The sequence below is a fragment of the Elephas maximus genome, chromosome 4, assembly GCF_024166365.1.
Source record: "Elephas maximus indicus isolate mEleMax1 chromosome 4, mEleMax1 primary haplotype, whole genome shotgun sequence".
NCBI lineage: Eukaryota > Metazoa > Chordata > Mammalia > Proboscidea > Elephantidae > Elephas > Elephas maximus.
This window is the reverse complement of record NC_064822.1, coordinates 166,641,858-166,653,886: the sequence shown is the minus strand read 5'-3', so window position 1 is coordinate 166,653,886 and position 12,029 is coordinate 166,641,858. Positions and strand designations below refer to the sequence as shown.

Genomic DNA, 12,029 nt, shown 5'->3' with positions numbered 1-12,029 from the left:
CACCCCCAGGCTTTGAGTCTGATCAAGCCTTCTTTGACAGAGCTCTGTTACTGTAACTGCAAAAAGAAGCCCCCCAGCGTTCCTCAGTCAATTGTGGGAGCTAGGCCGAGGGCACCTGTGTCCTACCTTTAGCAGGCTTCGTGCCCATCATTTCCATGATGAATCCTGAAGCTGTGTGGCTATGGTGAGGATTACTTTGAGTTGGATTTTCCAGCCCCTGAAACTGCATTACCATTCTTAGCTTATTCACAGCAACTGAAAATGAGACTAGGTAAGGAGTGACAGAGGCCAGAGGTTGTACAGTTTACTGATTAACTTCATTACAGAGCAGAATATTTGTAAATGTTTCTGAGAAAAGGCCTCGATGCCAAATTGACCAGTAAGCTGGAAACCAGTCTCTTAGATAAACATTTTCGGGGAGCACTTTTAGAGAGCAGATTTCTGTTCAGTGGCTCTGAAAGTAGATTCTGGGGTTAAATGCCATGGGCTACATCTTGTTATCTGTTCCTGTCAAATGGCTTCAGAATGGTGTCATTTTGTGACATCAGGAAGTAACAAAGCATAATGGTTAACAGTGTGAGCTCTGAAGGCTGAGTGACCTCAGTTTGGATCCAGGCTTTCTTACTACTTATGAGATCTGTGGATTACAGTTTCCTGAACCGTTGTCTGCCTTGATCTCCCCATCTGTAAAATGGGGCTGATAACCATACAACATCATAGAGTTATTGTAGAGTTTAAATGAAATAGTATTTATAAAACCATAGCTCATTGAGTAGCTGACTCATCATTTTATTAGTGTTAGGATTACTTGAGCTTGGGACTCATGTTGTAGGTTGAAATGCTTATGGATTAGAAATAATTCCATTTTTGTCCTTGAGCGTAACTTCTGGATATCAAGCCTGTGTCTACTGGCTGACTTCTGGAAGAAAAGCCTTTAGAACAGGATTCAGTAGGTTCAGAGTTGAGTCCAGGCATAATGCAGCCAGCCACACTGTATAACCTTAAGGAGATCTCTCAGCTTCCATGGGCCCCATTTGTCTACATTAACAGATGGTAAATCATAGATAATAATGCCTGCCCTACTTCCTTCATAGGTCTGTTGTGAAGATAAAATAAGATAATAGTTATGAAAGCACTTTTAAAAAGGCTAAGGTGCTGTATAAACATGATAACCATTGCTAGAAAAAAGCAGTTCCACAGGCATTATCTCATTTGATCCTCACATGAACCCTTTGAGGATGTCATTATTTATGATGCCCACTATCTTCAATTCCATTTTACAAATAAGAAAAGGCAATTCAGTGGTGTTAAGTGGTTTGCCTATAGTCCCACAGTTATTAAAGGATGAAGCTGGAACTTTAACCCAGGCCTCTGACTCAAAATCTCAGGGTTGAGAAACTAAGGAGTATGTGCCCTAATTGCCAACAAAGAGGAAAAGAGAGATGGTCTCTTGGTGGACTTCAGTTTGGATTGCTCAGTCAGGGTTTGCCATTTGTAAAGCTGTTCTCCATCCTCAGTTTACTTCTTACCTTATTCTCCTCTGCTCACAATCCCAGAGCTTTCCTGCCTTGAGAGGACTTGGGTAGAGGAGGTCGATGGCTTCCCAAAAAATGTGAACCAAGCTATCTCCAAATTCCCCATTGAGTTTACCACTGGTCAGAATAAATGGGCCTATCGTTGCCCTCAGAAATCTCTATAATATAAAAAAGAAATGAGCCAGGAAGTCCTTATTCCTGAGTGAAATTCACATGGGATGTTCACCTACAAAGACTGATTGGATCTCAATGATGTGCAACTGCCTTATTTTTTTTCTAAAAATATATTATTTGTCCTATAGATCTTTATCATCCAAACATTAGCTATTAGCCACATACGGCTATTTAAATTTAAATTGATTAAAATTAGAGTTGATTCCTCAGTCACACTTGCTACAGTTCAAGCACTCAAAAGCTACATGTAGATGTTGTTGTTAGTTGCCACTGAATCATCCCCAACCCATGGTAACCATATATGTAACAGAACAAAACACTGCATGGTCCTGTGCCATCTTCATGATCGTTGGTGTATTTTGGTCCATTGTTGTGGATTGTGTCAATATACCGCATTGAGGTTTTCCTCATTTTTGCTGACCTTCTACTTTACCAAACAGGATGCCCCTTTTCTAGCGATTGATCTTTCCTGATAATGTGATCAAAGTAAGTGAGCCGAAGTCTCACCATCCTCACTTCTAGGGAGTATTCTGGTTATATTTCTTCTTAGGCTGATTTGTTGGTTCTTCCAGCAGTCCCTGCTATGTTCAATGTATATTGAATATGTGTAGATGGGGCTACTACATTAGACAGAATATATGGACAGCATTTCCATCATTACAGAACATTCTGTGGGACAGCACTGCTATAGATAATGTTTGAGAGGAATGTGAACCATAGGCCAATCGTGGGAGTTGGGGACATCAGCTATGAAAGGTCATCAGCTATGAAAAAAGGAATGTCTCAGAGGCAAATGTTAGCAATGTTCTTCTGAGAACTATATCCTTAAGAGGCTCTGCCAACAAACTTTGACTGATACAATCCCATCAGAAAGACTTTATTGAGGAGGTAAAACATGAGGACTCTCAGTCTGGCACCTTAAATATTCACTTCTGATTCCTTATCCTGATTACATTTTGGTTATCTACTTACTACCTATTTAAACTTAAGTAGAAAATTTAACATCTCTAAGTCTCCATTTTCTCACTGTAAAAAGGGAATAATAATGCTATCTACCTTATAAGAATGTTGTGAGCATATTAACAGTAAACAATTATAGACTGTTGACTATGTGTCAGACATTCTTCTGAGCACTTTATTAAATAAGGCAGTTAACTTGCACAAAGTTAATTTGCTTAAGACCACATACTAGTAAGTGGGAGAGATGAGGTCCAACCGACACAGTCAAACAAAACTAAACTGCACTTAGCATGATGCCTGACACGTAGATGCCTGCACTCAAGAAATGGTAACTGCTATCACTATCACAACTTTTTTTATCATTGTAAATTTATAAATTTGAAGTCTGATTTTATAGTCAGTCTTTTTAAACTTGGCTATTCTGAGTACCTCTAGGAATCGGTTTCTTAGTTTACAAGGTTGAGAGCCAAGGCCTAGATGACAGTGGGCCATCAACCATCTGGCCAACCTGTTCATAACCTCCACCTTTTGCATGTCCATTCCAAACTATACATGCCCTATCTAAAAGAAGCAGTAATCTATTTCATAATAAGAAAAGGCGTATTTGATATTTCTTTTCCTTTTCCCATTTTTTGACTTCACTAACAAGAGTACCAACTCTGAGATTCCTTGGGAGAGCAAAAACCAAAGCCATAGTGAATTAACAAACACCTTAGATATGGGTTAGATCTGTGAGAGAGATGAGAAGTAATAGTGACAAAATATTTAAATTACAGTAAAACAAAACTCCATTTTTTCTGAGCCAATGGTATTATCTTCATCTTCCAGACTCTTTCAGCTTTAATTCACCCATCAAGGCAGAACTACAATCACTTGAGCTAAGCTCAGTGAAAAGGAAAAATAGCTGAGGTCAAACATCAGAAATATTCCACAAAACTGCATCTCAGCACCCTCGGTTGTATTTTTTTACTGTTTTATTGTGATAACAACATATATAAAAAACAAAAATACAGAATGCTTCACGAATTTATGTGTCATCCTTGTATAGGGGTCATGCTAATCTCCATATTGTTCCAATTTTAGTATGTGTGCTGCTGAAGTGAGCACTCTAATTGTAACATCTGGAATGTTCTTACAAGATATATGTAAGCACTGGATACAAAAGTGAGTATTTTTTAATGAAAATAAAGCATACCTAGAGAAGAACTGTCATGCACAGCCAAGGGAGGTATAAAGCAATGAGAAATAGCCACAGGAAATGGTGATCAGCAAATAAAAGGATGCGGAGTCTGCCTCCCAAGCCTTGCTGGGCCTCTTTCAATATGGGGCTTTGAAAAAGACTGCTCGATACAATAATAAAAACACCATTAAAATGGGGATTCCATAGCTGGTTGTTGGCAATGCTGTTATGCTAATGTGAGCCAGAAACGTGTGTTCCCTTCCTTAAGACACACAAAAATTTATTTACATACTGTTGATTTTCGTTGGCTCATTGGAAATTCTTTGCACTCAACAGTGTTAACATAAACAGTGCTTCCTTCCTTTAATGAGTAGAGTGGTGTTTATCATTTCAACAATGTAAAATCTAGCAACGACACATCAAACTGTAATGATGCCTTACAGTTCACAAAACACTTTCCCACACAGCCCATCCAATTCCTCCTGATGAGCTGGAAGGTCAGTGTTGTTATGATCCCCGTTTTATAAAAAAGAAAACCAAAGTTCAGAGAGGTTAAATCACCTCTGATACTTATTTTTTCCAATTTCATTGCTTGTTTCCACTCATATTCAATCTACTTTTCCCAGTACCACTGAACTAAGTGAATCAGGACTCACTCCATTGGGGCATTAGATACGGAGCATAATGCTGAGCTTCCTCTTGCTATTGTTAGAATACTTTGCATGTTTACTCAATCTTTAAAATTCTATGACCTTTGAGTTCTTAAATCACAACTTGTTAGAAGAAAATATAGACTAATTAAATGTTGGTGATGGCTCCACAACGCTATTGATGTAATTGGCTTCATTGAATTGTACAAGTAAAAAAATGTTGAATTGGCACATGTGTTGTCTCTATTTTTACAACAATAAAAAGTTAGGAAATACAGTCTGCTTATGACACTCTCTCACTTCTTATTTGTCCAAAAATGACTTGTGTTTCCTTCATATTTAAAAAATATATTGCTGGATATAAAATTCAAGGCTGGTATCTATTTCCTTTAAATATGTCATTTGACTTCCATTATTACAATTGAGAACTCAGTTTTGTGGTTGCCCCTTTAAAAAGTAATGTTTCTTTTACACTGTTATAAACATATTATTTTTCTCCTTGAAAAAAAAATTACCTCCTGCCTTATTCACTATGTCAAACTGTGGACTTTGTCATTATTACCTTTTATTGCACGCTAATTGCATAAAGGCCCTGCCTTCTGCGTTCATCAGTGATGCCTTCCTTCATCCACTAAAATAACCTTTGACTGAGTTTCCTGGCTTTCAGATCACCCAAAGGAAAGGACAGGTATCTCTGTCAGGTTTCTGTGTCCTTCCATTCTGCGTGGATTGATTCACCTTTGGGCTAGATTCTCATTTGGATTTCCCAGGCATGTCTGGCAGCAGAATAAATTAAGGAAGATAATTCCAGCCTCATTCCTATAATTCCATTCTATGTAAACTTCTTTTCTAAGAAAACAGCTACTGAGTAAATTTGTGGGGTTTCCCACAAATCTTATCCTTCCTTTAGTGTTCCAATTGATTTTACCTTGGTGCATGGGGAGAAATCACAGTGATACTGTGTGGCAGACCCTTTGGCTGATGGTATCATATCCCTTTGTCCCACCTCTAATTTTACCTGTAGCTGTGGCCATATGCAAGCTCAGAATCACTGCCTGCTGACAGCCTCTCGTCTCAAGTGTGTGCCACACATTTTTTTGTTTTCTGCCCAGAACTCAAAGGAGACCACTTGGCCTGAGCACAAGTATAACACAGAAGCTCGGGGGAGTTAACATCCCCAGGGACGACCCTCAACCAACAAAAGTCAGAGACTCCTCACATTTTCTTCCCCCTCTTCCCTGTCTTAGTTACTCCAGTCCCTTGCTTCTGCTCCCTAGGATCATCTTTCACATAAACTGCCTGTATATGAGTCCCTGCTTCCTCCTCTGCTCTTCAGAGTAACTGCGGACGTAGATGGAGATACGGTTCCCTCACCTTCAGCAAATTCTTTGGAGAGTGAAGAATCCATCTCCATCTCTAGAAGAAGCTGAAAGTTGGCACTGAAGAGGTCATTCGTGCCTCCAGCAACCACTGGCGAATGCTCATCAGTATTTGCTGAATAATCTTCAGGTCACCTTCCCAATGACTTAAAGTTAGGATTTAATTACAGCCTTTATAGTATTTTCCAGTGAGGGAGACCAACCCAGGACCACCTCAAAAGGACTTAAAAGTTGTGTGCCAGGTGAGTACCTCTGAGTCCTAGTCACCACTTGCAGTTGAACAGGGACAACTGCGTTTTGTGGATTCGAATGTTAAAACTAGACAGAGTCCTAGAATTCCCAGTCTAACATCCTCTTTTTACCAACTGAACTTGAGTAAGTTGTTCAAGGCTGCATAGCTAGTTAATAGGAATGAGAGGACCAAAACCAGTTTTCTAGATGCTATCTATAGCCCTAAATGAGAATGAGATGACAAGGCCCTTTCAAGACCATCCCAGACCTTGGGCCTTTGCACTTGGCTATCCCTCCATGTGGAATATTCCACTAGACTGACTTCTAGTCATTCAGCCTCGGCTCAGTTGTCAACTCTTCAATAAGGCCTTCCTTGGCCATACTTCCTTGGTCTCTCCAGCCACTATGACATCATCCTGTTCCTTTGTTTTCATAGTGCCTACCATCACCTGATATTATTTTATTTGTTTGTTTACATGTTTGTTATGAGCTGACCCTACACTAGAATGTAAGCCACATGAAAATAGGGATCTCACCTATCTTATTCCCTGCTTTATTGATGGTACCTAGTTCAATGCCCAGTATAAACCCAGCGCTCAAGGTTTGGATAGGAGGAAAGACAGCTATTCATAATGTTCTAAACCATGAATCTCACTCGGCTTTCTTGTAACAATATGACTGCTATTTTTGATCACACAGATCACTGAAAAGAGTCTAGTCCACTGGCTAGTTGAGCTCATGGGTTAACACTTCTTATCTCTGGCTTATCTCAGGATCTCGCCCTTCAGCTACTCATCCACAGATCATGCAGTCTTTTCCCTAGTGGCCTTCACCCCTAAGCTCAGGGAGAGGCCAAGACTCCATCAATGTCATCACAACACACAAGAGGATAAAATAGAGAACATAAATTCTCTTCATCCTCCTCTTTGGTATCTTCAGCTTGGTGTCTCTTAGCTCAGGTATGTTGAGTGGAAACAGACTAAGGTTCTAGAGGTAAGAGATGTGGAAAGAATTCTCATGCCTGGCTCTAGGGTTTAGCAGGGCACAGGGAAAAGGAATCCCAAGGGTCACACATGGTTCAGATTCGCTTGCCGGGGGGGTCAGCTAATGATTTGGGTAAACGGCTCTGGCTAGGAATAACATCTGTGCATAGAAGCTCATGCTTCCTATGCTATATATTCTCAGAAACCTTAAATGCAGTATTAGGAAACTGGATAAAAATGTGGTCTTGCAAGGGAGAGATGAAGGAATTGCAACACAGAAAGCATGAGTAACAATTTTTTCTTAATAATCATTTTCAGATACTTTTAATCTGATAGCACCTTCACAACTTTGCCTTTTACTTACTCATGTCTTTTTCACCTCAGGGCTGCTGAGGCCAACCTTAAACCTAATGTGCTTGCTTAAAATTGGCTTCTTTTGTAAAAGAAACCCTGTAATTTCTTTTCCATGTACTTATTGGAGCAGAAAGGATCTGTTTAACAACAATGACACCAAAGTTGAAATTTGGACATCTTAATATGGAAACATAAAATTTTAGGGCAGGAAATGGCAGTTTTTATGTGAAAAATAATCTTAAGTGGACTTTTCCTTAGGCTTTGGTGTGAACCTACAGTCCTAAATACACTGGGAGATTTGATTGGCAGAGCAAAAAAATAGCGAAGATGGCAATGCATTGATCTTTCTAGGAGTCCAAGAAGGACAGGCCAGAAGCAAATATTCAAGTGACCAGACGTGGATATAGGATGCCCTTGACTGCATCCTCAGGATGAAGAAAAGCCAAGTGGAAGAAAGACATAGTAAGTATGTCGAAGAACCGGCATTTCATAAATAATTACTGCTGTGTTTAGTCTCTCTGAGGCTTACTGATAAACATCTCTTTTTTCCCTAACCCTCTTTCCCTTTTCTCTTCTATTATTTATTACTTGATTCTTATTTATCAAGTGCACACTAGGTAATAAAATATGGTCACTGCCCTTAAATACTCTTCTACTGTATAGGGGAGGTAGACATATAAACAGGTAATACAAATAATGACCCCTCCTTGAAAACGACCTAATAAACCATTACACATCAAGGTGCTAGTGACTGGTAACAGCATGACCTATTAATTAATATCTCCCAGGGATGTCTGCAATCAAACAAGGGATCGTGCCTTAACCCATTTAATTTTGTGGAATTTCAAGTGCTTGCATTTTCACTACCATAGTCTATTAATTAAGGTAGGTAGGGGTTAAAACCTGGGAGAATCCAAACCTCCCAGCAGGGGTATATAATAGAAGAGTATATGTGAAGGTTGTTCTTAGAGAATTATTTTAAACCTGTTTGGGTTAAAACCAAAGATACAAGGGCCAGATTAGTCCAAAGGACTCATGGACCACAACTACCACAGCCTCCACCAGACTGAGTCCAGCACAACTAGATGGTGCCCTGCTACCACCACCAACTGCTCTGACAGGAATCATAACAGAAGGTCCTGGACAGAGCTGGAGAAAAATGTAGAACAAAATTCTAATTCACAAAATAAGACCAAACTTACTGGTCTGAGAGAGACTGGAGAAACCCTGAGAGTATGCCTCCAGGACACTCCTTTAACTCAGTAATGAAGTCTCCCCTGAGGTTCACCCTTCAGCCAAAGATTAGAAAAGCCCATAAAACAAAATGAGACTAACTGGGCATATCAACCCAGGGGCAAGGATGAGAAGGCAGGAGGAGGGCAGGAAAGCTGACAATAGAGAACCCAAGGTCAAGATGGGTAGAGTGTTGACACGTCGAGTTGGCAACCAATGTCACAAAACAATACATGTATTAATTATTTAATGAAAAACTAATTTCCTCTGTAAACCTTCACCTAAAACACAATTAAAAAAAAACCATATTATAAAAAAAATTATTTTCAGAATGGCAGAAAATCTCTCTGTCCCACCCAAAATATTGACCCTACTGACTCTGCTGATGTTCTCAATTGCAACTCTTTATAATGAAATGTTTTTCATAAATGCATAAAGCAGAACAATATATCATTTTATAGTATCATCTAGTTACAGATCTACTGAAAACAGCTTAGAACAATTTGTCCTCAATCTAACTTAAATGCTATAGATGCCCCAGCAAGGGGGGAATGATGGAAAGAAAACCTACTGCAGAGTGTAACCTAAATAACCTCTTCCTTTAACAGGTGTAATATTAAACCATAAGAATCATGACTTCATACTTTAGTACATGCTGCAATAATATTAGAATTAGCACCAGAGCAGGAACTGGTTTCTACTCCCAGATCTGTTAATTATCTAGTGTTTGCGACCTTGGGCAAGTCACATAGCCCTGAATTTTGCTATCCTCATCTATAAAAAGGAAGACCATTAGGTTAGATGAATCCAAGTCCATTCTTCCTCTAACCTTGTATAGTAGCCAACATTTACCAAGTACTTAAAAGAAACAAAAACTAGTTCTTGACTCTCTGTTGGACTTATCATTTAGGCCTTTCTCTTTCTCATGTATGTCTGAATTGTAGTTTGTTTGTTTTTTTTCCATCGATATTCAAATGAACTTGACAACTTACCAAATAAATTGTCAGAAAGAGAAAATTCATCTGCATCAGGTAAGTGGGAGTGTTCGATGAGATTCATTTTTGATCCCATCCAAACTGTTCACTCAGAGAGTGCCCTTTGTTATGGTGGTCTTCAAAAGAAAGCCCTGAAAAGCAAATAAATAAACAGTGAGTTAGTTTGGGGGGTTGGGAGGAGTGGTTAAGAGAGATATGAGGAAGGGAGAGAGCTAATTTATAAAAGAACAAATGCTTCTGTTTGTAGACACTGCTTGTCATAGCCTTTTGAACTTGTGAATAGCCAAGATGTGTGCTTTCAAAAGAGATACTCTAGGTTTTCTGGGAAAACACTATAAATTTTCATTTAAACTTCATCATTTGAGAGATTTACATAAGATATGATAACATTTTGGTTATGTCTTTATTTCTTCTACATGTAGAAAAAAAAGAAACAAACATGAAGGCCTTCAATAGAAACTAGGTGGATCAATGATTTATTGTCTTAAACTGTATTCTGAAGTTGAACAGGCCTTTGTAAAGCCATGATAATGATTAAGGCCAATTCCTGCATTACACCAGCAAAGCAAAAAAGTCAGAAAATGTTCCCCCAGAATCTTCTTTATTTCTACCATTCCAGGTCTTGTATTTCATTCTCATGGATACCTTGGTCTTATATTAATCTAGGGTGAAAAGAGATATGGTAAAAAGAAAAATAATGGTAAAGCTCACCAAAATGTCTGAAGTTTCATCCTTAGGAGATGTCCAGAATAAATCCAAGACCTCAAGAGAAGCAGTGCTCACTTTTAGCTATATCTCTAGTTTTCCTTTCTTCCTTCCTTCCAAGATAGTTTCTAAAGAAGTAATTTGAAAGGTCAAATAAAGAAAAGTTGTACTATCAAAACCTCTTTTTTCAGGGTGTTTTCTGAGGATAATTTTCAAACTTTTTTAAAAATCTCATCTCCACCAAGAAATCATTTTTTTTATAAACAAATAACTACTCATATTTGCTACTCAGGAAGAGAACATACGGATCTTGTTGGACAAATATTTATTTCATTAGAACTCCTCCACTATTTGTGTCCCTATTTATTTTTCTCTCACTCAGCAATGTCCCAGCTCAAGTAGAACCGAGTTTCAGATACACGTGATTGCTGGTAAGGCAGGAAGTTCACCAGTAACCCATTTGCTTCATTCATTCATTATTCATGCTTTCAACATTTAGTGAGTGCTTATTCTGCCCTAAGTCTTGTGCTCAGTCTTTGGAGGCTAAAAGCATCCATGGTCTGTGACATCAACCTTAACGAGAAATAGAAACATTAAACAGATAATCACGGTAATGCACATATGATTACATGTTGTCATAAGATCTGTCTATGAAGGCAAAGAACAGAATGCTCTAATAGAGAAGTCTGGTTGTGAAAGGGAATTAAGAGATCTGGAAGTGGCTTAAGGAGGTTGTGGTTTCAAGGACAATTTTTAAAGATGAGCAAAACTAGTGCACATTTGAATTGATGGGAAGACACCACAAAGAGGGAGTGGTTGAAAAAACAAGAGAGACACAGACAGCCTCCTGAGAAAGGACATAAACTATGTCCACTTGTGGGTTCAGATATATCCCAATCTGTCTGGTGAACCAATGGCATGGTCATACTAAAGTCTATTGTCCAATAAGACAAAGGGTCTACTGTGAGGTAACACATCATAAAGTCAAAGGGAACCAGGAACCATGACGTTCCCCCAAAAGCAAAGTCTCAGTGAGTAGGTAGATATGTACTTCTCAATGTAGCAGTGTTTGACCCACCTGTACTGGATTCAGGAGGCCTTCTTGCCACCAGGAAGTGAGAAGGGAGGGAGCTTCTCAGTTCATAAAATAAAATGGCATCTAGAATGTTCCCAAAAGAATGCAACGAGTAGGAGAAAGAGCCCTCTCAACCCCACCCTCAACCTCAAACAACTCCACCACATATCACAGTGAAACTTTGACCCCATTAGGACTCTGGGCCTTTCTGGGGCAATTGTGAAACAGCAGCAGCACCCACAGGTACTGCCATAGCCTGTGAAGAAGTGCCCAGCAGAGGAACCACAACCACTGCTTGGGCAATGTTCTGCCCCGTGGACAAAAAAAGTAGGGGAAGAAATGGCCAGAGAGGACTTGATTATGAACAAACATGAGATGACCCCAAGGGACTCCTGAAATACTTGGAGGTAGGGGCTCTGATAGGAAGCTGGAGGTTGTGAGGCATAAGCCGGTAAAATTGAGTTGTTATTGTTAATGGGACCTCACTCATACTCATATACTGGTTGAAGACTAAGGAGATTCAAGTTTCAGTATGTATATCTGCATTATATATGTACATAAGCATAGGAATCCCT

At 39.2% G+C, this 12,029-nt stretch overlaps 1 protein-coding gene and 1 non-coding gene across 5 annotated transcripts in view; both read right to left on the bottom strand.

The window, feature by feature from the left end:
* The window catches only part of NR1H4 (nuclear receptor subfamily 1 group H member 4), a 95,973-nt gene that overhangs the window by 66,569 nt on the left and 17,375 nt on the right, over positions 1–12,029 (bottom strand). For 2 of the 4 annotated variants that reach the window (XM_049884152.1, XM_049884153.1), the window contains exons 2-3: positions 10,386–10,507; positions 9,672–9,805 (exon numbers count right to left, since the gene is read on the bottom strand). In XM_049884152.1, the coding sequence (XP_049740109.1) occupies positions 9,672–9,750 (79 nt within the window). In that variant the 5' untranslated portion in view covers positions 9,751–9,805; positions 10,386–10,507. Of the gene's footprint in view, positions 1–126; positions 283–9,671; positions 9,806–10,385; positions 10,508–12,029 lie in introns of those variants that run through there. The other 2 variants (XM_049884154.1, XM_049884155.1) reach the window with 1 other exon arrangement.
* LOC126076646 (U6 spliceosomal RNA) lies at positions 3,673–3,776 on the bottom strand. Its single transcript, XR_007517571.1, has one exon. It is a non-coding gene; the product is annotated as a U6 spliceosomal RNA (small nuclear RNA).